The sequence below is a fragment of the Helicoverpa armigera genome, chromosome 25, assembly GCF_030705265.1.
Source record: "Helicoverpa armigera isolate CAAS_96S chromosome 25, ASM3070526v1, whole genome shotgun sequence".
NCBI classification, from domain to species: domain Eukaryota; kingdom Metazoa; phylum Arthropoda; class Insecta; order Lepidoptera; family Noctuidae; genus Helicoverpa; species Helicoverpa armigera.
This window is the reverse complement of record NC_087144.1, coordinates 5,164,687-5,189,778: the sequence shown is the minus strand read 5'-3', so window position 1 is coordinate 5,189,778 and position 25,092 is coordinate 5,164,687. Positions and strand designations below refer to the sequence as shown.

The window sequence follows — 25,092 nt, the reverse complement described above, 5'->3', positions numbered from 1 at the left end:
ATGTTTGATACAGTTCGAAAAAGGACCAAGGATACTTTAGACCAATACATACGATATTTTAGTGACATGGCATCCCTAAGAGACAACACATCAAGTCTTTTATCTTAGAAAATATAGACACAGTTTAGTAGCACCTACATAAAGATAATTAATTGAATAATTATGCCACATAGATATTGTAGATAAACCGGCTCTGTTTATATTTTAAACGATCACAAGCTACGCATGCCTACGAAAGAAACGGGTCTCGTCCGTCTAAGCCGTGATGAATTATGGGATTGGACTTTGGTATAATTATAGCTTCTCTAGTCCAGCTTTCATCTTCCTTGTTTTCGTATTCTAATTTCTTACATAGACATACCTAATTTGGATTTACTTCAGTACTACCGTAAAGCTTTTCTTCTACAATTTTGGTTTGCCACAGTGGGCATAGATGATCCCATTTAGGGCTTATAAATGTATCTAGATGTTCTATGTTTAGATCTAATTGAAGAAGATAGGGAAAAAGTAAACAAAGGATGTTGTTGTTTGAATTAACTATAATATATGTTTATATGTAGTACCTACTTACACAATGTACATGCATTTGACCTTCGAACTTTTTCATTTAAAAGTTTATTAACTGCTCGATAAAATGCGCAATATCATTGACTGACCGGTTTCTAACCGCAACCAATTCAAAGGTTATTATTTAACTAGTTATCTTCAGACTTTTGACCCACACATCTTCGACCAGGTCGTCGTCATCAGCGAGGCTGCTGTATCCTGCTTCTGCGCACTCCATGAAGTACTTCCCCGTCACGTTCTCCAGCTCCTCAGCGAGACAGCAGTGCAGCGTCGTCTGAGCGCCCTCTTTAGGCGTCTTAAACGAAAACATATCTATCACTAGATCTAATACCTTCTTCGCCGACGGTGGAAGCCTCTTAAATATATCAGTTCTAACAAAACCAGGGTGTAAGGAGTTGACAGTCACACCTGCAGGTAGTCTCTTGGCTAACGCTTTCGTCCACAGCGCATCACACAACTTACTCCTCGAGTACATTAGCATCTGGTTTTTGATTCCTTGCTCAAGGGGCAAATGCATATCACTGATGCGGATTTTTCCAAAATGATGGAGACAAGATGACACTATAATGATCCTGCTAGGTTGAGAAGCTTTCAGTTTGTCTAACAGCAGGTTCGTCAGTAGGAACGGTCCAAAGTAGTTGACTTGCATCACCACGTCGACGCCATCTCCAGTCAGTTTGCATTTCAGGCCGGCACAGCCAGCGTTGTTGACTAAAATATCGAGGCGATCGTAAGTGCTGTTGAAGTCTTCAGCGAATTGTCTGACACTGCTGAATCTGGCGAGGTCTAAGTGTTTGTACACGACGTTGTGGTTCCCTGTGGAGGCTGTGATGTCGGCGATGGCTTGTGCACTCCTGTCCTTGTCCCGACACGCGATGACGACGGCGGCGCCGCGCGCAGCTAGCTCGCGGGCGGTCTCTAACCCGATGCCTTGGTTCCCGCCAGTCACCAGCGCGACCTTCCCATCTAGTCTCACGTCAGATTTACATACTCCTTTCACGGGCTCTAATTTAACTTTTATGTATATCGCCGGCAATAATATGAGCAGAATCAAAGCGAGGAATAAAACGAATACTGTTGCCAACAATAAGTATAAGATAGTGAGTATCATGTTGCCGCTTTGGGCTCGCCGAGGTTACTGATCCAACGGTCCGCGTGAATAAGCTAACTCGTATTTTAATATTCATGTTATGCGTGCAGGGTCTTAATCACCAGTTTATTTTGGTTCGTTTAAAAATTGTATTAGAGTTCCGTAAACAAAGCTGATGTTTATGGATAAAAATACAGTTATGGTTTTTTTTATTATAAAATTGTTTATAATGTCTTAGGTAAATAGTGCAAAATTATTACGTATGGAACTAGCAAAGCGCCTTGGGGCAAGTTTTCCTTTATTTCGATTTTTACCTTGAGGAATACCATGTTCAATAATAATGTTCAGTTCAGCTGTCTAGCTTTGATTTGATTTTGCCAGAAAACGGGGTTAACAAGTCGTGGGGATATCTTTCAAACAAGTCTTAAGGGTCAGTCAACACAATAGGTACAGATAAGAAAGACTGATTGTTGGAATTTCTAGCTTTTAGCAAACCATTCGTTTCAATGATCTTCAAATTACAAGGACTGAAGCTAATCTTATTTTCCGATGTCAGGGGTTTCTATTTGAGTAAGTTGTCTAACTAAACGTTCATGAGTGCATGAGACTGTTACTGTATCCTTGAGAAAGGCAACTAAAGGTATCACAAGTAAGCCGGGCATCGAACCTTGGACTATGCACTCAGGGCTCTCATTACCTACTTCTTACAATGTATTTAATGATTGCAATAAATTTTATTAGTGACTAAGTACCTATTAACCGCATGATCTGATCGAAATAATTTATGACTCAAAGCCTCGGTTGTTTGTAAGCAGACTATTTTTTTTTTTTTTTAACGACGTAAAAAATCATCAAATGACCCCTCCCGCTGTGGGTTAGCAGCGGTGAGGGAGTGTCAGACTCTTACTGACTAAAAGCCGTCGTGTTCCGTCGTAGGCCTTTTTATGTGCTAGGGCCGCGGTACCTCTTTCGAACAACCCGCAGTATAGCTCCTATATTTTACGGTGAAACTGTTGAATCGATTGTGATAAAAGGGTGTAGAGAGATAGATCGTTTTCTGAAGACAGACTTAATGTTAACAATACTTTTTGTTTTGGTGCACGAGGATGTTTTAGTCGAGACGCAAGTAAAACCGTAGGAAACAAACAGCCATTTACTTAGTAGTAGGTACCCAAGAAGAATCTACCACTAAATTGATTTTTGTAGGTTCTTTCATTTTGGAGTTAAATACAAATGGTGTCGGAACTTTGTTCAGCAGTAGACCTTCTTCTTCGTCTTCCTGTCCTGTTCCCAATTTTATTTGGGGTCGGCGCAATATGTCTTCTGCTTCCATTCTTTCCTGTCACTCGTCATACGGACACTCACTCCCTTCTTGTTCATGTCATCTTTCAGGCAATTCATCAGTAAGTGGCCTATATCACCTAAAAGGAAGGGTCTAAAATTGAAATGGTTCATGCTACACAGTGTTGCTTCGCCAGTTTCTGCTTCGACTACTGAAGACGCTACTGTGCGTATCTTTCTGCACTTGAATCAGGGTTTCAGGAAGCGTGTTTAGGTATTTGAACTTTTATACTAGAATTATATTTTATTAATGTAGATATAATATGTATGTACATTGTACACTTGTGTAATTTAATTTACCTTTCTTGTCACAGTGGTAGGTAAATGCATTTAATTAGAATAACAATATAATTGTATTGTTTACAATGGTTTCGGCTTCAATGACTGGATTCGTTAAACATTAGGTATTGGTGATTTTTATACTGTTGTTCCAGACTTCTTCGACCAGATCCTCGTCATCAGCGAGGCTGCTGTACCCTGCTTCTGCGCACTCCATGAAGTACTTCCCCGTCACGTTCTCCAGCTCCTCAGCCAGGCAGCAGTGCAGCGTCGTCTGAGCGCCCTCTTTAGGCGTCTTAAACGAAAACATATCTATCACTAGATCTAACACCTTCCTCACTGATGGTGGAAGCCTCTTAAATATATCGGTTCTAACAACTCCTGGATGTAGGGAGTTGACAGTCACACCTGCAGGTAATCTCTTGGCTAACGCTTTTGCCCACATTACATCACACAACTTACTCCTCGAGTACATTAGCACCTGATTTTTGATTCCCTGCTCGAGGGGTAAATGCATATCACTGACGCGGAATTTTCCGAAATGATGGAGATAAGATGACACTATGATGATCCTGCTGGGTTGAGAAGCTTTCAGTTTATCTAATAGCAGGTTCGTCAGCAGGAACGGTCCAAAGTAGTTGACTTGCATCACCACGTCGACGCCATCTCCAGTCAGTTTGCATTTTAGACCACCGCAACCAGCGTTGTTGACTAAAATATCGAGGCGATCGTAAGTGCTGTTGAAGTCTTCAGCGAATTGTCTGACACTGCTGAATCTGGCGAGGTCTAAGTGTTTGTACACGACGTTGTGGTTCCCTGTGGAGGCTGTGATGTCGGCGATGGCTTGTGCACTCCTGTCCTTGTCTCGGCACGCGATGACGACGGCGGCGCCGCGCGCAGCTAGCTCGCGGGCGGTCTCTAGCCCGATGCCTTGGTTCCCGCCAGTCACCAGCGCGACCTTCCCGTCTAGTCTCACGTCAGATTTACATACTCCTTTCACGGGCTCTAATTTAACTTTAATGTATATCGCAGGCAATAATATGAGCAGAATCAAAGCGAGGAATAAAACGAATACTGTTGCAAACAATAAGTATAAGATAGTGAGTATCATGTTGCCGCTTTGGGCTCGCCGAGGTTACTGATCCAATACGCATCGTGAATATGTAAGCTTACTTACTTTAAATATATACGTGTAGGGGTTATCACCTATTTATTTTGGTTCACTTAAAAATTACATATTGTACCTACTTAGATTGAATCGTGTATTTCATTTGCTAATTTATTGCTAATACCTGTAGCAATAAGTACTAAATTGATATTCGTACCAATACCATCTTCTTGACATTGTCCTGACTTTCTTAAGAAAGAACTTTTGGCTTTTGGCTAACTATTTAAACTGCTGCCAACGGCAATACAGCGCCTACTGGTAGTAGTATAATCAGCATTTTTAAAACTCCTTCCCTCGTTTCCGATGGGGGGAGTTTTAGTCTAAACATTGACCAGAGTCCTCTAAACTTTCATCGACCCTGCGGCTGCTACTGACCGATTAAGATTAAGAATGGCAAGTATGTTTACACGTGTAAGGTGACTAGGGCATCGAACCTTACACTAACAATTCAGGGGTGCACGGAATCGGTTCGGAATGGTTCATTTGAAACATGGTGTACATTTGAAAGAGATTGTAGAAGCTAGAATAATAAGAGGTCCGCTTAACGACAACATCAGCCCATTTAGTTGTAATAATTATGATTATAAACTAAATGAGTGGTTAATAGATAATAGTGTCCAATTAAAACACATAAACAATGAGATTACCCGCAAGATTTCTCTGAATTATGTTATAGTTATGAAAGTAATTAGTAGGTAATTACCACATGATAGTTTTTAATTGATATATATAAACAATGGATCGTCGCGTCTACACTTATTTAATGCTAAATTACTGCAGGGCGTTAGGCGGATTTGAGAAAATTCTGAGACGAGGGCTTGTTAGGTGATAAATGCTCACTCGATAAGAAGAAGATTATTAATTTATGCATGATAAATAATATTCCTTTTAGACGCAGACAGGTCACAGGTGCTCATGAATGGTTTTAAAATGTGGATCAATGAGCAATTTAAGATCTTATGAATATGTATGTATGAATGGACGATATAGTAAAGATGGATGGATAGGGAGAGGTAGCCCAAAGAAATGATGGACAGGTTGTCTGAAAGATAATCGTGAATACTAAAATTATGGAGACTGGCAGGAATGGACGCTAAAACAAAATGAAATTGGGAACGGAGCAAGAAGAAGATGTATATATAATGTAATTATATAGTACGTACGCAAAACCAATTTGGATATACATACATTAAATTCTAGATTTACCTAGATGATATGATGATGAGTGAACTGGATGAAAACCTGATGCCTCTCGGTGTGCAATAATGCGACCAAAGTCGTATAGATAATTGCAAGTCAATGGAATAAATAGACACCTATATCTAGCAAAGTAATTTGTAAACACAAAACAATTGTTTGCAAAGTTATCAAGTTGTCCTTATACTTATTTGTCGGGTTAGACACTCACTAAGTTCAATCACGCTGTAGGTGAAAAAAGTCAAATATTGTAAACACTTTCTGTTTTGAAAACAGTGTCTATGGAGTTTCTTGCCGTTTCTTCTCCTCTTCGACTTCGCAGATTTCCATGTCTTCCTTAACGACACTCACATACCTCAGTTTTGGCCTGCCTCTGCGCCTTTGACCGGGTATATGTCACCTAGCAATTCACGTTTCGTAATAAGGTCTTCTATATATATGAAAATACACCCTTAGGCTTTGTTGAAAACAACAAATATTATTTAATTCTTTTGAAATTCTTTACCACACAAGAATACATTTATTTATTACTTAGCGTATTATAAATTAAACTCCTATCCATTACTACAGTATTAGCACTGAAATACACAAGTATTGTATCATGATGATTGTATTTAATATTTTTGTCGTGTAAACAATTGTTGGTGAGCCAAATAAATAAAATAAATACTGTGACCTTCACCAGTGCAACGTTCATATTCATTTCAATGTCTGGCTATAGACCTTATTCAGTTTATTTTTTGAACTTTGACACTATTATTCATTTATGTAGATCCGTCATTCAAATTCACTTTTCTTTCTTCCATTAAATTATTTATTAGCTACGCACAACAACCGCAGATTGACGTAAAATGCACGTCTAATTAAATTAACAACATATTTACATAGGTATACCTATCAACCTGAGCGACTGGGTTCATTAAAATTCGTGATCTTTATACTGTTGTTCCACACATCTTCGACCAGGTCGTCGTCATCAGCGAGACTGCTGTATCCTGCTTCCGCGCACTCCATGAAGTACTTCCCCGTCACGTTCTCCAGCTCCTCAGCGAGACAGCAGTGCAGCGTCGTCTGAGCTCCCTCTTTAGGCGTCTTACACGCAAACAGTTCCAACAGTATATCCACAGTCTTGCTTATAACATATGGCAACTTCTTAAATATATCAGTCTTCACAGCTCCGGGATGCAAACTGTTGACCGTCACGCCTTCAGGGAGTCTTTTGGCCAATGCCTTCGTCCAAAGCAGATCACATAGCTTACTTTTAGCATATATGAGAAATTGATTCAGCACTCCATCTCCTCCGAATCGTATTTCGTCTGGGTGCAGTTTTCCGAGATAGTGGAGGCAAGAAGACACTATGATGATCCGGCTAGGCTTGGAAGCTTTCAGTTTGTCTAACAGCAGGTTTGTTAACAGGAACGGCCCAAAATAGTTGATTTGCATGACTTCGCTGACTCCGTCTTTAGTTAAACTGAAGGAGTAGCCACCGCAGCCAGCATTGTTGACCAAAATATCGAGGCGATCGTAGGCCTTGTTGAAATCTTCGGCAAATTGTCTCACATTGCTGAAACTGGCGAGGTCTAAGTGCCTGAATTCGATATTCTTGTTTCCTGTGGAGGCTGTGATGTCGGCGATAGCTTTTGCACTCTTGTCTTTATCCCGGCACGCGATGACAACGGTAGCTCCGTGGGACGCGAGCCCGCGAGCGGTCTCCAATCCGATGCCTTGGTTCCCGCCAGTCACGAGCGCGACTTTCCCGTCCAGTCTAGCGTTAGATTTACACACTCCTTTCACAGGTTCTAATTTAATTTTAATAAACGTTAATGTGATCAATAAAGTCAACAATATTATGAAATAGGCAACTAGCGTTGTTATAAACAAGTAATACGCTATGGCGAGAATCATGTTTCCGCGCTAGTCACAGTGAATCAACTGAGCTGAGATCTGAGCGCGCATATAAAGTCTACTTAAGGTTGTTAGTATTCTTATCATAAGGCCATTCAGGTTATTTTCCTGTAAATAGAGCAAGTACTATGCTCGTAGTAACACGTTAATAAGGGAATGTAATCTCAGTGGGCAGAGTACTGTGTAATTATTTAGAGTGCTAAGTGGACATGCATAATTATGCACGCCATTAATTGGTGACACGCTATGCAATGATTCATGAGAAGATAAGTAGTTCAAATGTCAATCTTCTATATAATAAATAGTAATTATAATGACAAAGGTAAAAGTTATAAACTATTTTTTTTAATTATACATCGCTTATTTATGAGGTCAAAAAAAAAACCGGCCTAGTGCGAGTCGGACTCGTGCATGAAGGGTGCTAGATATAGCCTGGTAAAAGACGGACGGGCTAACCGACAGCGAAGTCTTACCTACATAGAAATAGTGTCCCGTTTTGCCATTTGGGTACGGAACACAAAAAAAAAATATAGAAAAAAGTATACAAACTACAGAACTACGAAAACCCAATTTCACCGACAACATAAACGACGGTTTCCTGAAAATAACAATTTTCTACGAATTTTCACATTCAATATTCAAAGTAAACAGTTGTTTTATAAGAAAAACGGACGTTTATGTTGGCTTTGAACTTGAGCCAAAGTATGAGCCACGAGTTTCACACAGTGACCCATTACCCTTTTTTTGGGTAATGACCCATTACCCTCTTGTTTTGTTTGTGGGAAATCATCAAATGATCCCTCCCGCTGTGGGTTAGAAGCGTGAGGGAGTGTCAGACTCTTACTGACTGAAACCCATTATGTTCCTTCTGAAACCCTTAGTACCAGGGCCGCGGTAATTCTTTCGAACAACCACCTTGGGGGCAGGACGGAGCAGGCTTTGGATTATGCAGATAATTTGAGTAGCCTTTATCCAACGCAAAACTGGGTGATTTTGCAAGCTATTGTGTGGAAGAGAAGTGCATTCAGTTGCAGCATTTATATAGGTAGTGGGTAATATTACCTGCATGGCAGTGAATAGCCACCCTGCCCTCTTGCAAGGCGAAGGACAGCACCTTAGCCATATTGAGGAGACCGCTCAGACTCGCCTCCGCGTAGTCCGGCCACGCGAAATTGTAGTAGTATACTAAAAGAAAATTTTACGAGTTGTATAGGAGTTACATTTAGAAAATTATATTTTGCTTGTCACGGATTGGCGAGCTGAGTCCCAAGATCAAGCAATGGTGAGGATAGCTTGCATAGGTGGGTAGCATGGGTTTCTTCCTTCTGTTCTCCTTGGTTTGCCTGTTATGTTTTAGCTCAAAACAGCGGAACGAATAATGATGCGAATCCTCTTTAAAATGAAAATGATCATCTTTGAGCGGTCACAGTTTTTAAGGAGGGAGCACCGCGGACCTGCAAGTGGTGCTCCCGGCTCCAGAGGTTGGCAATTAGGACAGGCTATTGGTAATGAGCTGAAAATATGTGGAAGTAAAACTTACTATCATTGGCCATGAAAATGGTGGGGTCGTACGTGAACCCCGACTTGGTGAGTGGGGGTCCACAGCTGGCGTGCTCCCCCGGGGTCTGGAGGTTTATTACTGTGCGAATACCCCAGCTGTAAAAAGCGTTATTACGTATTAACACAAGTTAGTAAAAGGGTCAATCAGAAGTCTCAGGAGATGTGGAAGTCTGTGGGAGTTTCTTTACTAACTGATACCTATAATAAAAATCTTTGATAGCCGGGAATATTATTTATAGATCCGGGATCTCACAAAGTCATTGTGCCGTGCGTGCCTGCAGTTTTGCATTCATAGTTTCGCTCAATTTTTGATACTTAGGTACCTACTTATTATATAAAATCGAAAAACAAACCCCAGGTAGGTATGTCTGTATATTTGAATTTCACGCCAAAACTTCAGAACCGATTTCAATGAATGGCACACACACAGCCTAGTTCCTGAGAAAGGTCACTGGCTACATTTTATATGTTTTCGAAAAATGTTTTTCCCTGCACGTGGGTGAAACCGCGGTGAACAACTAGTCTTACACACAGGCTTACCTATGGAACTGTTGTATAATATTCCTGGCGGCGATGCTCGCGGTGCTGGGCCGCGCCATCGCGAGGATATCGTCCGTAACCCTGTGACAAGTTGACAACGTTATGTAAGATATTGAGCTAGACATGTCGAGGCAAGGGTTGAATAGATAATGGGTATAATATTTGTGTATTGTTTTGGGATTGTCGTTTACGTATATACGTCTGAAGATGTCATAGTTTGTGAAGGCTTAAATTAGTATTGACAAATTATTATTGTACCTGTAACATACAACGGCTACTCAAACTATTTAAACTCACGCTAAGTAAATCTCGTATACGCTCTTAAGGTATGAAACCGGTATCACAAGATTTCAAACCGTTACTAAATATAAATATGCAGATGTTAAAACACTGCAACTAAGTACGCTAGTCTATTTCACCTACTAAGTATGTTAAAATCATAAAACAGATTTGTTTACAACAACACACTCCATTATATCAAACACGACAACAATTAAGGGTATACATTAGCACTTTGATAGACAATCTAGGCCTATATTATGTAGGTATAACCTAACATTAGTACCTACTATATCATACACTAGCTTCTGCCAGCGGTTTCACCCGCATCCCGTGGGAACCTCGGCACGAACCCGGATAAAAAGTAGCCTATAGCCTTCCTCGATAAATGGGCTATCTAACACTGAAAGAATTTTTCAAATCGAACCAGTAGTTTCGGAGATTAGCGCGTTCAAACAAACAAACAAACTCTTCAGCTTTTTAATATTAGTATAGATTCACATAGGTAGTACATGATGATATAAGAACACGCGTGTTTATAAATCATTCTCCGTTAGAACATTTTCAATGGTTATAATCTGAAATCTAAGTTACAATTATAAATTAATGTGTTATGTTTAATTTTATAAGCGTAGTTACGAAGAAAGTGCGTACTTGACACAGTTTTTTACTCTAATTCAAATAAGGTTAAGGTAAACTTTTGGAGACTTTGGGGAAAAATAAATTATCGTAAACTGTGTTTAAGGAGTTGTTAAGGAAACGGAATGACTTACTTATATTTTACTACGTTGTTCTAACCTCGGCGTAATGTCTCAATATGAAAACTATTATAACTTCGGAAAATCATTTTCACTCATCATTTATATTCGACGCTCAACAAATATCGATTTCAACTAAGTATGTTAAATTACGCTAAACCAAAAAATATGGAACTTAATGTTATAAAAAAGTAGGCATGCAATTAACATTTTCAGTTAATTTAAAACGATAAAATATTACGTTTACCGCGGCAACAGCCAAACATGTGACATTGAAAATCAGAAAAAAACAAGAAAATATTTCATAAATCGCATGCGCTTATTTAAATAAAGTAGCTCAAAAACTAAAGTAGGTGTAATTTGCTCATTTATCTGCAGTTTTCCAGTACTTTGTTTTATTAAGAAATGACATGTGTTATTACGACTGCAGTTTTAGGCTGCGGGTACACTGAGCGTAGAAAAGGTACGAAATATAAGTATTTACATAAACATATATTTTATGTCAGGCTCTATATTTAAGTAACTACTAATGCAAAAAAAAGATAAATTATCTAGATATAATATAGACATTAGGTAAAATCTCATCTGCACCGCTGTCAGCGGGGAATGTGACCGATGGCCAGCCGCATTGCTACACTGGAGGGCAATGCAGATTCTTTGGCCAACGTATTGGCCAGCCCTTTGTATTATATTCAATGTGCTGTAACACAAGATAATGTTCCTCCCCTATAGATACGTTACCCAATAATTGAGCTGTGGAGGTACTTACCTACTCTTGGTACAAAGGTTTTCCTGATCAATAACTTAGGTGAAAGAAAAATGAGATATTGTGACTACCTGTAAGTATCTTAAAAAAAGCCTAGTGAAAGAGACCAGTGTATCTCCACCCTCACTCCTCAACATTAGTAACTCGAATAAAAAGTATATTATTACACTAATAATGAACATAAAATAAAGTGCCAGGAAGTCACGCGACCACACATATTTATTGTGTACTTTTGTTTTAAGGCCAAGGAAAACTACCTACGTATGATAATTTCCAGAAGGGTGCTTAATTAAGTAGGTAACCCTAGTATACTTTGTGTTTTTTTTAGTTTCGTTAATTATAAGTTTTATTAATAGAATATGATTTTCACAAAAGTTTCGTTTCTTCAGTTATATTTTTGGCTACATTACTGTTTTGAAAAGAGTAATTTATAACGTTGGCAATGTGTCCGAAAATGTTCAGAAAAGAAAAATGATCGTACCTTATTTCTATACTAATAGAATCTACTTATACTACTTCTTTATCACAACTAGTTTTATGTTTGTACAGTACCTAAAAGTGCCAAAACTACTGAACCGATTTGAAAAATTATGTCACTGTTGAGAAGTTACATTGTCCTCAACTAACACAGGCTATTTTATCCGGATATGGAAATAATTTCCCTCGGAACGCGGATTAGACCATGGGAATCAGTTAGCAATTAATATTGCAATTAAGTTCCGACTGTCTATAATTATATTTTTATAGGTATGTACGTCATAAAAATACGCGTAAAACAACAATTTATTTTGATGTCTATGTATGTATATTGGGTTGTTTATTCACGGTCAAGTTTTTATAACCTAGTAGGTGGTCACAAATATAACAGTGACATTGTAAACATGAACCGTGTCCTATAAGGACCAACGCACTCATACTGAAATAGGCTACGTTTGTACTACGGACTCTATCGTGGTATATAATTATCCTTCATTTCTGCAATTTAGATTCCTATCTTTCAGTAGTTTCAGTGTGCAAATCAAATGAGAAACCTTTTTCTGATGTTGTCACAATCAGGTAAACTAACCCCCGAAAATTCTGAAAGCCTAAACCTAGAATATTTCGGTAATTTTGAATTTAAGAAATTCATGATAGCACATTGAATGTGGGCTGTGGAGGGATCAATCATTTCGATTGTCTTTTTTCGGCTGAATACGCAGCATTTCTTTTTCAGATTATTTAGTCATTTATAGCCACCACGTATACTTTTATTTAGTAATTGCCTTTTACGAAACCGTACCTATAGTTTAGTTTACCAAAAACTATCCTCTGTTGTCGCATACCCCAGTGTGCGTCTAACATATCCTAGGCATAGTGTTGGTCTACATTATTAAAGTGGCGAGCAGTTCATTACGTCGGCCATATAATATGTTCACGGCTGCCACAGCTTTTTATAAAGGTTACTGTTATCTATGATAGAAATATATTTATAGGTCAATGTTTCACTGGGGCTTATTTTTGTTATATTGTGAGGAATGCAAGTTTTCATGTAATGGCCAAGGTTTTTTTGTTATTGAAAAGGAAATGTATTGAATCTTGGAGTAAATAAAAAAAAGTTTGGATTAGTAAGATACTACATAGGGGTCCAGGGTCCATCTTGGATCTATTCGATTCATTGGGATTTTATGGGTAATTCAAAAATATGTGTCGTTTTTTGGCGCAGTTGCTGTTAGTCAGTAAAACAGTCGTATTTTCTCATCCTGTCCCATCGGGTTATGAGAGTGAAGGAATAGGGAGTGCAACTGTGTCTGCGCAAATGCTCGTGCACTATAATATAGAACAGCCACCGGAATCGGCCGTGGACGCTATTATTATTATTTATTTTCTCCCCACTCTTAAATTCTTGACAGCTGTCAACTTTACTCCTATACATTCTCTATAATCGGTTCGACGTGTGTCGATGATACTTCTTCGGTCTCCATTTTCCCAAAATGCTCAACAGTCAGAATAAAGCCCCTGTATCGCGGTGCCCGGCTGCGGCAGCTCATACCGGCAGCGCGGGCCGCCGCAGAATAACGCGCACTGCAGCGCGCGCGGCGTGCCCACGCGCAGCTTCTCTCCCACCACGCTGTACAGCGCGGAGGGGGGGTGGTTGATGCTCACCAGTCAGAATAAAGCCCCTGTATGGCAGTGCCCGGCTGCGGCAGCTCATACCGGCAGCGCGGGCCGCCGCAGAATAACGCGCAGCGCGCGCGGCGTGCCCGCGCAGCTTCTCTCCCACCACGCTGTACAGCGCGGAGGGGGGGTGGTTGATGCTCACCAGTCAGAATAAAGCCCCTGTATCGCGGTGCCCGGCTGCGGCACCTCATACCGGCAGCGCGGGCCGCCGCAGAATAACGCGCACTGCAGCGCGCGCGGCGTGCTCACGCGCAGCTTCTCTCCCACCACGCTGTAGAGTGCCGAGGGGGGGTGGTTGATGCTCACCAGTCAGAATAAAGCCCCTGTATGGCAGTGCCCGGCTGCGGCAGCTCATACCGGCAGCGCGGGCCGCCGCAGAATAACGCGCACTGCAGCGCGCGCGGCGTGCCCACGCGCAGCTTCTCTCCCACCACGCTGTACAGCGCGGAGGGGGGGTGGTTGATGCGCCGACGGGATTCACGACTCCTGCGGACAATAGGGAGAATTCGATTTAGAACACTTCATGTCAAACGTGTATAAGAATCAGTGTGCGCTGTAGATAAAAGTCATTTATTCACAAACAAGTTTCTGCCAGCGGTTTCAACCACATCCCTTGAGAAACTCTGCACGAACCCGGATAAAAAGTAGCTTATAGCTGTTCCTATAAATGGGTTATGTAACATTGAAATAATTTTTACAAATTGGTCCAGTAGTTTCTGAGATTAGCGCTTTCAGGCAAGCAAACAAACAAACTCTTCAGCTTTATAATAAGTACCATAGATAGAATAGACTCTATCTATAGTATGTGTAGAGTATGAGAATGAGGATATAAAATAGCTTCATCTAAACTACATGATATTTCACATTATATAGGAGTGGTTTTATGATTGTTTACGAAAGACTCCGAAAGTAATGAACCGATTTCAAGGATGAGAAACTTTTCGGAAACAATTATAATGGAAATATATAATGAATCAAATACATAATTTCGTTTACGAATGTACATATTAAGAACAGTCAAAAACTTTTGAAATCCCAAACCAAATAATTAAGTATTTATTTCATCGCGCCTGCTACGAGGTGGTTACGAGATTGCTACATTGCTACGTGTTGCTACGAGAAAGCTCTGTGTAGCGGGCCAGATCGTGAAAAGTAAAGCTTGGCATTATGACAAATTTCAAAACATTACGTAAATATACTTATTATGAATGTAATCTTGTAAAGATGTAACTATTATTTTTAATGTTTTTGTAAAAAATAATTTCTTTATTTGCTCTTGAAACACTCTGCTTGCTTGAAATAAGGCACGTTAATTTGTTGGAAGACAAACAACATGTATGTTATATTACACTGAACTTCAAAATTTTAACACTTTAAAAGATGATTACACACTTTTCATAATATTTTAATATTTCCATAAAGTTCGGCATTTCCCACTTTACCTACTACAAAACTATTTACCTGTCTAAAAAATGGAATCTTCGAAAATTAATAAAATTAATGCTTGACTTCCTCCGTTCCTTTTCGAGTGGTTTCGACATTTTATATTATAAACGTGTCGCTTATCGGGCGACCCATTGAGGACTGCTTGTAGGCTATATAATGTCACCCTTAGCACTGTAAAAATAAACAAATGAACCACCCAACAATGGGAGAGTCAGCACCTAAAGCGTATGTAGATTTTTAAGGGCGGTATTTTAATATTAGTATAATATATGTGATTAGAATTATAACATTTTTATTCGTTGTCAGTATGCTGGACACAATTTACTGTTCATAAAGCATGAGTGTTTGTAACCTTGTCAATTTCGTAAAAAAATCAGGTCATCTCTTGTGTTCAGTGAGGTTCAAGATTTAAAAATCACATATACCTACTTACCTAACTTGTTTGATAGGTTCCTTAGGAACATTTGATCATATTCATGTGATTTTCCTACATTCTGCCTATCTTTTGTCATTCATCACTGCTATACATTCCTACTGAACAGTAGCTTGGGAGGCTTATCTCCTACCTACAGCTTAAAACAATAAAAACTTAGAAGTCTTAAATACTTGCCTCTTATTTTTGGACATCGAAATAATAACTCATTTGACAACCTATCCCCTACACGCAAAGCTAAATAATATATATTCTATTTCCCAAATTATATACACACATTAACGATAGATATGCTGACGCTCTGCTTGGCGGTGAAGGTCAGGCATTACCACTAATGGGGCCAGGAGTAGGCAATGACATTCTAACGATTTCAGTTTTGCTTCTATGAAAAACTATTGGAGTTCGTTAACCATTAGGTATTTGAAGGGTGCCAATCTTTTCTTGTTTGTGTTTTGCTTGCAAAATTACACGTTTGATATATAAACGACTAGCTGTTGCCGGAAAAATATAGCCTTCGTTTCTCGGGCTACTATGAGTTGGGGATAGTCTAGCTTCCCAACAGTAAAACAATATATCATATCGGTTCAGTATTTTCGGAGCCATAGGGGGTACAATAAAAAAATGTTTCCTCTTTATCATATTAGTAAATTAGTAAATATAGCCATATAAGACCTAAGTACATCATATAACACATCTTGCCATATATTCATAGACCTCGTTGTCGCTTTGATAACACAGTTAGTAATTAGTAGCTGTAATTCATAAAAGTATTTGACCAGCAATCAAGCACTATAACTATGCTGGCTGGTTAATTTCAGAGCATGTCTTAACAAAACTTAAACTACTTTATTACACGTGGCTTCGTTTCGTTCAACTTCCATAGAAAAACGCTCTATTACTAGGAAAACTTTAACAATAATAATTGTGCCGATTGTCGTTACGGCCAATGGTCTAATAGCCAAGAGCCTCGACCAACACCTCAGGAGGCTCTCGTTGGGCGGCTGGATCAAGGGACTGATTCAGAAGGCCGTACTCCTTGATACGGCGCGTACCTATTGTGAGGAGGTTTCTGTCTCTGGGACTCTAACCACCAGTACCTTGGACCCTGTGCCCGATATGGGTGGCCACCTATTTTTAAATGAAAATCACATTAGTTAACTTGACTAGAATATTCTGAAGATAATCGAATAATGACTGTTTGGTTTAGATTATGGTTTAGATAAGTATAGCCATTGATTTGTTTGTTCAGGTGTTACTTTTATATTATCATCTATGGGCGAGTTAGAAATAGCGAAGGTCAGTTTACCTTGTCCATCATGGGGAATTTATTTTTAAATATTATATTTAAGTACCTACATTATGTAATATTTTAGATATTTGTACTAATGTAATAAAGAGTTAACATTTTGTTTGTTTATTTCTACCCAAAAGGTTCCAAAACGTCTAGAATAATTTGATTTGGATTATTTTCACTGTTGGGAAGCTACACTTTCCCTACGAGATGAAGATTTTGATTTACAATTTGACGATTTCCGGGTGAAACCGCCAGGAAAAGCTAGTATTAATAAAATTCATATTATTCCTATGTATCAGAAAAAAAGTCCTAGATAAGTGATAGCTATACGTTTTTTGGAGCTTTCTGGAGATATAACCCAATTTTTTACAAAATCAAACTTAGTTCACTCCCCATTCCAGTCCAAGGAGGCAATAACACAATAACCTATTTACAAAATAACCTTACCCACAGGTCGGAAGCCCATAAAAACAATAGTAACCTATATAAGCCATATTTCGTGGTGCGTGCACCATGATATACAGAGGTAGCACGGCCGAGGTGTCACGCAAGACCGCCTCATTAATGTGACGAGAAAAACGAACGTTAAATATTAAGTAAGTTAATGAAAGGGTATTATGTATTAAGTAGTTGGTGGTGAATTTGTGAAGGGTCTAGCTTGAGGGGATGGACTCACTGTTTTATTTTAGTTTATTATCCTTCAGTTCATCACCACTGTCTAATTATCTACGAGATATTTCTTGCAAATTGTTGCAAGCTCACAAATACAAACTATGCTCTTGTCTAAAGGCGCTAACTATATATTAATATTAGCCATATCAGCCGAAGAACCGATAACCGTTGGGGTAAACGAGTTCTAGAGTGGAGACCACGCCTCGGCAAACGTAGTGTAGGACGTCCTCAGGCACGGTGGAGTGATGACTTGCGCAAGACGGCTGGCAGGAGCTGGATGCGAGAAGCCGAAAATAGATCTCAGTGGCGTGCACTTGGAGAGGCCTATGTCCAGCAGTGGACTGCGATAGGCTGATGATGATACATTAATATTTAAAAAACCTGATCTGAATTCATAAGTTGAAAAGGTCCTAATTTACTTGTGTGGTTGTAAGTACTTTGAAAAATTATAGAGTACCTATTTAACCTTTTTTGATTCTTCTTTGACACGAAATTTTACATTTGCAACAATTGGAATGTCATTTTATCAACAGTGCATATAATCAATATTTATTTTGTATAGATGCCTATCTATTTTTGTTACTATATTTATAGCATGATACATTTATAGATGATCTTAAAACACCGTCAATATAATATAAAACTGTTCGATGTCAACAACTCTTATTTTCAATGTAGGTGATGTAAATTATGATAATATTTATTGGTAGACATAACAAAACTTCTGCTTTCCTCAAATTCTGTTCTAAAAAACAATCAAGTGACTTCGCTAAACTAAAACATTTATTGAAAGCTGCCAAACAAGTCGTGGTATTAACTGGTGCGGGCATAAGTGCTGAATCTGGAGTCCCAACGTTTAGAGGGCCTGGTGGATTGTGGAGGAAGCTTGACGCAACTCTTCTTGCTAACCCTTCAGCTTTTAGAGAAGATCCAGGACTGGTTTGGGAGTTCTATCATTATAGGCGGGAGTTGGTTTTGAAGGCGAAACCAAATGCGGTATGCTTTTTCTTGCTTGTAGGCAGAAATCTTTCGGTCGATTAGGTATACTGTTACTGTTATAGCCTTTTTATCATCCCACTGCTGGGCACAGGCCTCCTCTCACACGGAGAAGGATTAGGTATAAGTGTATAACTGGTGATTTATCCCATGCAAGCTGGTGATCTTTATGTATCTGTGTGTGTAAAAATAGATGCACATAGTATTTGCATGACTACTACTTAACACTCCTGAGTTAAAGTTTACGCATACAAGTAAGGATCACCGTCTTTGGAGAGATAATTCATCTGTATTTAGTTTATCCTTATTTTCTTACCAGCAGATTGCAATAAAAGTTAAAGGTTTTAGGGGCACATAGCCATAGCAAGTTACGAAGCAAGACACGCCTCAGATAAGAAAGTGACCGTAATAACGCAGAACGTGGATGGTTTACATGCGAGAGCTGGCACTAAGAATATTATAGAACTGCATGGCAATCTGTTTAAGACACGCTGTACTAAGTGCAATGAAGTGCTGGTGAACACTGATAGTCCGATATGTGCGGTTTGTAATTTTTTTATGGTTTTAATAAATATAGATTTCTAAAAAAATTCAAAGGGTCTGCCTGAAAATGTTGATCAGGAAGTTTAAGCTATGGCTACGGGATTGTTGGAAAGAGTTACCGCGGTCATTGTGTACAAAGGTCTCCAGAAGGAACAGATTAATTTAAGTCAGTAAAAGTCTGATAGTCCTCCCAATACACCCACAACGGGTGTCATTTGATTTCTCACGAAAAAACTAAGCCTAACTAAGCGATATCATTCATTCGCATGTGTCCCTACGTATCTACATACACACCCATAGCCAGATGAAAACTGTAATTTGTCTTCGTATTTTGCGGGTTCTATGTGCTCTATTTTATCATGATTGGATCGCGTTACAGGTGAGACCGGCAATGTCTTAGTTGCTTCCGTTACTTAATTAATATTCGTTTTGATTCAGGCACTAGCAGGCACCGGTTCTCCAAACTCCGACAAACTTACTTCCGACATAAAAGAAAAGGACCTGCCTCATTGTAAGAAGCCTGACTGTGGTGGCTTACTGAGACCACATATTGTCTGGTTTGGAGAATTTTTGGATCCGAAAACTTTGGAAAAAACTGGTGATTACTTAGTCTATCCTATACCTACGAATATAAATCACTGAAGAGTTCGTTTGTCTGTTTGAATCTCACAACAGAAATAACATTATTTTCGGTAGCGTGGTTTGAACACGGCTAATCTCACCTATACTAAGTAGTCGGATTTGAAATTCTTTCAATATTAGATAGCCTATGTATCGAAGAAGGTTATTTGCAATTTTTTCCACGGTACTCGGTTTCCACGAACGTGGGTGAAACCGCTGGCAGAACCTCTTCATAAACATGTCAATATTTTGGATACCTTTCCCTAATACTATGTCTTTTCTCACAGATATAGCGATATCGCAATGCAACGTGTGTCTAGTTGTTGGAACATCGTCTATCGTGTACCCTGCTGCCGCTTTTCCTACTGTCATGTCTGCCTCCGGATCCATAGTAGCTGAGTTTAACATTGAGCCTAGCCCGGGCACGCCGAAGTTCGACTTTTACTTCCAAGGACCTTCAGCAACGACTTTACCACAAGCTTTAAGCGATTAAAACTTATGTTTTACCTACATATGGATTTTTATTTAGCTTTAGATAGGTACTTATAGAATAAAGAGGAAATGTTTTTTGTTTGTTTGTACCCTAAAGGCTTCGCAACTTCTGAACCGATTTGAAAAATTCTTTCTACATGCATATTGGAAAGCTACACTCTTTCCGAGCTATATTTTTATTACGGCCATTACTTCCCATGGGACTTTTGTGAAACCGCGGGAAAACGGCTAGCAATGTGCATACCTACACATAGTTAAACTATTCGTGATCATAACCTACTTAGATTTTGGGGTCGACTCGGCCCTGTAGGTAAATAAAAATAAAACTTTGACTAAAGTATTTTCTCCAATTCTTCGAAAAAAAAAAACCAGCGATAATAATTCATGTAATATTCTTATCGTACGCAAGCTTTCTTCTGGGAAACAGTAGCAATTATGTAAAGTGAAGCACAGTTCGTACTCCAGTGCGCACACTGGTCAACCTCACGTCCGGGTAAGCCTGTAATATCCGGAATTAGAACAATTTGGTCACGACAGCCTTGCACGGAACACTGTGCAGTTCTACTGTTTATGTTTGGTTCTTAATGTTTGTTTATTTTTATAGGTGAGCAGAGTTTGATTTTTTCCGTGTTCCGTGTTTCAGAAAGCACTATAACAATATCTCAACAACGGAACAGCTTTGGTAGTAGTCAGAAGCCAGAAAGTCTGACAAACAGTATTAGCAGAATTACCTTGGGATATTAGGTTGACCTCCTCAACCCAGTTACCCACTGGGTTGAGGAGGTCAAATAGGCAGTCCGCAGTCGGTCCCTGTAAAACTGAAGACGATCCCAACGTAGTAGGAAAATATTAGTTTTTTTTGGTTTTTTATATTAATTGAACTGTTCAGTACAGATTTGTGAGTTGATGCCAAGACAGCTCTCTAACTGAACATGCTCTATGTACTAAAAGTAGATGAGTTGCGATCATAACGCATGTGTATTTTAGTATAAGTAGGTACTGAACTAAGTACCTCCTACTATTCGGTGTTACTACTTAGTAAGTTTTTTTTTTAATTTACAATGTGAGTCTGAGATAACTTAGAATGATTGAAAATACATATTAGTCATTGTGCAAAGATGTTATATGCAATGTTACAAGGAAAATATGTATTATTTTGCTAGGTATGTAGAAAGAAACAACAGACAACTTATTTACCATACTTTAATACCACAAAATACGTCAAAGTAATTAGTACTTACCTAAAAGCGTCATAAAATAAATTAAGTATGTACTTACTTACCTAGAGGCAATAAATATGAAAACCTACGCTTTCAAAAATGATTTTACCATAGAAATCCCATGAAGTTTTATATGCCAATAAATATATTTAAAATGCAAGCAAAGCAAGGGGCGAAAGCAATGCGTGTGTATTTAGCATTTTAAAAGGAGTAAATAATGGTCACCATTAGCATGAACTTTATAAATAAATTGTAAAAGCTATCAGAATTATAATTAATGGTGATTTTATGGTGATGTTGAAATGTCATTTATTTTGGTACTAGCTGTTGCCCGCAACTTCGTCTGCGTGGGCAATATAGAATAGTCAAAATACTACTTATCCCGTAGGTGCATTCTTTCACGTGACAGTATAATTATTAGCACTTAGCAGTCGCATAGATTCATTGATCAAGGTTGTGTTGTGGATGTGACCATTTATCTAAAGAAAAGAAGTAAAGTTTGTGACGTTGTGGAAATCTCTGGATCTAGTCAGCCAATTTGGAAAATTATTACGTATAGTGCGTAAGTAATTTTCACAGGAAACAGCTATAATCTATGTCTTTATGCTTTAAGTCTGACAAAGCTGTCATTTGTACATTTTCTGCAGCTGCTGTGACTAATCAGAAGCCACAAAGTCTGTCAGTCTTACCATGGATATCATCTTGTGTAGTTGACTGGATTGAAGATAGGTAGATAGGTAGTCGCTCCAAGCAAAATATTGGTACTCAAACAGATTCGGTGACTGGAAGCCCAACACCAACATAGTTGGGGAATAGCTGGATGGATGATAAAATGAGTCATCATCATCAGCAGGCGCATAGGGTAGGATAGTTTCACTTACTCACTATGGTAAGGCTGACCCCACATTAGGCGTGCGCGATCCTCGGGCGTGTGAGTAGCGCGGGCGTCGCGAGCACGCTGCGTGAAAGTCGCGTTTTGCTGCCCTGCGGCATGTGTAAAGAGTGCAAGCGACGCGCTCGCGACGCGCTCGCGGAGCACGCGGCGCTCGAGTTGCGTTCTTACCCCTTCGCCCGCTATCCCCGCTGCCCGCTAAACGCCTTAGCAGTTAAACGTCAAGTCGAGCGCGCTGCAAATGCCGCAGGGCAGCAAAATGCGATGCTCACGCAGCGTGCTCGCGACGCACGCGCTACTCACACGCCCGAGGATCGCGCACGCCTAATGTGGGGGAGGTCTAAACCGGGAGGGACTCCACCGAAATGTTTGCATTAAGTAGTTCACGAATAGGCAAAATGTACGTATCTGTGAGAGTCCATATGTCTTCATGTGTTCGTACTTGAAACCTGCAGTTTTGCCAAGATTTTCAAAATGTACGTTCGCAATTTGTCATTTCTCGGTGGAGCCAGCAAATCAAAAGAAACAGAAGTGTTGTATACTGTGCGTCACTACCGCACACCGGGAAAATTTTGCTCTTGCGGAGGACGTTTATATACCATATTTTGTGTCACACGTAAACAGGACGACAGTAAGTATCCACCGAAACACTTTCAAAGATCTGATGAACGAACAAATCAGACCTGAGTTGGTCACCCGGGGCCAATCAGAGCTCTATGAAGCGATAATACGCTTTGGCTCCTACTGTTATTGTGGTTTCTGAAAATGTATTCACCTCATTCAACGATGCACGTAATTCTGATGGTACTATTAAGAACACTTGCTTAGCGCAAAAGCTGACGTTGGCAGGCCGATTCTTTTGACTTCTCTAATAGGATACCATTGGTTTTTGTGCAATGCACACCTGCAATGCATGCTGGATTAGGATAGGATATAGGTGGATAGGATTTGCAACAGAGAACAATTCTGTCTTTGTAATTGAATGACACCAAACGTAGTTTTATATAAAAGGTGTTTTTTTAGACTTGACTTGGTTCGTAATCGTGAACAGTGTATTTGCGATCAGAAGTTGAAAGTAAGCATGTCTCTGGTACGCGACGCGTAATTTGTACGTTTCCAGACGCATAAAGCATTTTACGTGTGTATGGTATTAAATCGAGAAAGCTCCCATTTCTTATCTGCACTTTGTATCTGGGCTTGTTTTTAAAGCTACAGAAGCCTACATTACCTACCTCACGCTTAGCAGCGCTTGCGAGAGATAGATTTTCCTTTCTTCTAGGATTAAGTTTACATATTTTGCATCAGAAAAAATAATTAAGGTCTACTTAATACTACTCACTCAAAGTAATTTGTTTTAAGGCCACCACATTGGTGGAAGATAAGCTAAACTATGTGTATGAAAAATCCTGATATGAACTCCATCTGTAACTTTAAATGATAATTAATTGTTGCACTAAAGTCATCATTTTTGACATAATGTTCAAAAAATAATTTAGATGGCACCGTTTTAAATTTGGCTGAGAACTATTAATTTTCCTTTCATCAAGGTAATAATTAAAGTTGGATTTTGATGTGGTACGGCAAACTGACAAACACTATTGAAATGCCTATCGAAAAATTACACTACGTGTTAAAATATGGTGAATTACGGAAAATACACAACTCCATCTGTTGAAATAATAATCCTCTATAAAGAATGTATGGTAATTAATTGTCATTTACCACCTCGCTCCTTTGACAAATTTGATGTATTTTATTTACCATAGATACCACAGATGGAGCTACTTTAACCTTGGCTAAACAAAATTTTCATATTTTTTTTTCTTCCGAAGTTACATAAAGGTGTGATTTTCTGTGTAAAGATTAATAATAGGCCGATCAACTAATATAGGTACAACATTCAAATGTACAGTTTTGACAAACAGATTGCGTGTCGTAATATTTTACATCTTGAATTCACAAATTTAATCATATCTTTTGATAGAGTGAATCGATTTCGATGAAACAAAAACTAAGTAATACCCCAAGTTACGTAGATTTTTTGTATATAAGCATTGTCTGCATTGAATTCGTAGATTTTATGTGAATCCCGAACGAACAAACAGATAAACAGACAAACAGACAAAAATGACAAAAATGATGGAAATGGGTTCTGTTAGTTATCCTTTAACATGCCGGCTATTTTTTTTGTCAATTTCTTCAATGTACAAAAATTACTTTTCTACAGATTTATTATATGTATAGATTTAAGATCGGAGAGGGCGATAGGAAATACAATGTAGGATATTTAGGAACGAAGGAAATATTTATTTGTTGCTACCTACGCGTTTACTGTTTGTATGATTGAACTTTAACCTTCTGAATGAATTGAAGATCGTTCAGTAACCTACTACAGATTTTCAGATTTCCCAAGTTGTGAACGATTTTGAAGTATTGTTTTTGCACGAGCTATTTCGGGGGTGGAAAGGCGGGATTCCGAAATCAATTCAATTCATGAATAGGGTTTTCAATTCATGAATGGAATTGATCAGGTTGATGTTCCAACTGAGCTGTCTGACTTAATATCACACTGATATTTTGTTTTAACCTAGGACTCTTCGATCGAAATCATATGCAACTGCTACTACCTACCTACATAACATATGGTAAATGTACTGAGGTTAAAAATAACATTATGACTAACCTGTTAGTACTGCTTCCACCATGCGTAGGCGCTACCCGCGCCCTCGCCCGCCGTCTGCACAATCTTGCACAAACGCCGCGAGCGCATCCCAGCCGCTCCCAAAGCGCGCGTCTAGGAGACTCCGTTATCGCATCACCGTTCATTCTTAGTTCTTAACACATATTAGTTTATTTAAGTTATTAATTTGATTGAT

The 25,092-nt window shown here is 39.1% G+C and overlaps 5 protein-coding genes across 5 annotated transcripts in view; 1 reads left to right on the top strand and 4 right to left on the bottom strand.

Annotated features, from left to right (window-relative positions):
- Positions 1 to 25,054, bottom strand: part of LOC110381814 (protein tyrosine phosphatase domain-containing protein 1) — a 30,913-nt gene extending 5,859 nt beyond the window's left edge. Inside the window, exons 1-5 of the mRNA XM_049845650.2 lie at positions 24,900 to 25,054; positions 13,914 to 14,093; positions 9,648 to 9,728; positions 9,088 to 9,203; positions 8,610 to 8,732 (exon numbers count right to left, since the gene is read on the bottom strand). Of these exons, the coding sequence (XP_049701607.1) occupies positions 8,610 to 8,732; positions 9,088 to 9,203; positions 9,648 to 9,728; positions 13,914 to 14,093; positions 24,900 to 25,042 (643 nt within the window). The 5' untranslated portion in view covers positions 25,043 to 25,054. The remainder of the gene's footprint in view (positions 1 to 8,609; positions 8,733 to 9,087; positions 9,204 to 9,647; positions 9,729 to 13,913; positions 14,094 to 24,899) is intronic.
- Positions 525 to 1,804, bottom strand: LOC126055625 (retinol dehydrogenase 12-like). Its single transcript, XM_049845659.2, has one exon. The coding sequence runs from the start codon at positions 1,676 to 1,678 to the stop codon at positions 692 to 694; it is 987 nt and encodes a 328-aa protein (XP_049701616.2). The 5' UTR covers positions 1,679 to 1,804; the 3' UTR covers positions 525 to 691.
- LOC126055624 (retinol dehydrogenase 12) lies at positions 1,875 to 4,442 on the bottom strand. Its single transcript, XM_049845658.2, has one exon. It carries the CDS (start codon positions 4,386 to 4,388, stop codon positions 3,399 to 3,401), a length of 990 nt encoding a protein of 329 aa, XP_049701615.2. The 5' UTR covers positions 4,389 to 4,442; the 3' UTR covers positions 1,875 to 3,398.
- On the bottom strand, positions 6,126 to 7,588 carry LOC110381822 (retinol dehydrogenase 11-like). Its single transcript, XM_049845660.2, has one exon. It carries the CDS (start codon positions 7,545 to 7,547, stop codon positions 6,540 to 6,542), a length of 1,008 nt encoding a protein of 335 aa, XP_049701617.2. The 5' UTR covers positions 7,548 to 7,588; the 3' UTR covers positions 6,126 to 6,539.
- On the top strand, positions 17,989 to 20,110 carry LOC135118772 (NAD-dependent protein deacylase sirtuin-5, mitochondrial-like). Its single transcript, XM_064041631.1, has 4 exons — positions 17,989 to 18,448; positions 18,797 to 18,991; positions 19,430 to 19,589; positions 19,900 to 20,110. Exons 1-4 carry the CDS (start codon positions 18,143 to 18,145, stop codon positions 20,103 to 20,105), a joined length of 867 nt encoding a protein of 288 aa, XP_063897701.1. The 5' UTR covers positions 17,989 to 18,142; the 3' UTR covers positions 20,106 to 20,110.
- Positions 25,055 to 25,092: the final 38 nt, after the last annotated feature.

Excerpts from the sequence above, each read along its gene's own strand:
- LOC126055625 (XM_049845659.2), bottom strand. The coding sequence starts at position 1,678 with ATGATACTCACTATCTTATACTTATTGTTGGCAACAGTATTCGTTTTA.
- LOC110381822 (XM_049845660.2), bottom strand. The coding sequence starts at position 7,547 with ATGATTCTCGCCATAGCGTATTACTTGTTTATAACAACGCTAGTTGCC.
- LOC126055624 (XM_049845658.2), bottom strand. The coding sequence starts at position 4,388 with ATGATACTCACTATCTTATACTTATTGTTTGCAACAGTATTCGTTTTA.
- LOC135118772 (XM_064041631.1), top strand. The coding sequence starts at position 18,143 with ATGATAATATTTATTGGTAGACATAACAAAACTTCTGCTTTCCTCAAA. Across the intron at positions 18,992-19,429 it reads CTGATAGTCCGATATGTGCG|GCACTAGCAGGCACCGGTTC; the intron begins GTTTGTAATTTT and ends GTTTTGATTCAG. Across the intron at positions 19,590-19,899 it reads GAAAACTTTGGAAAAAACTG|ATATAGCGATATCGCAATGC; the intron begins GTGATTACTTAG and ends CTTTTCTCACAG.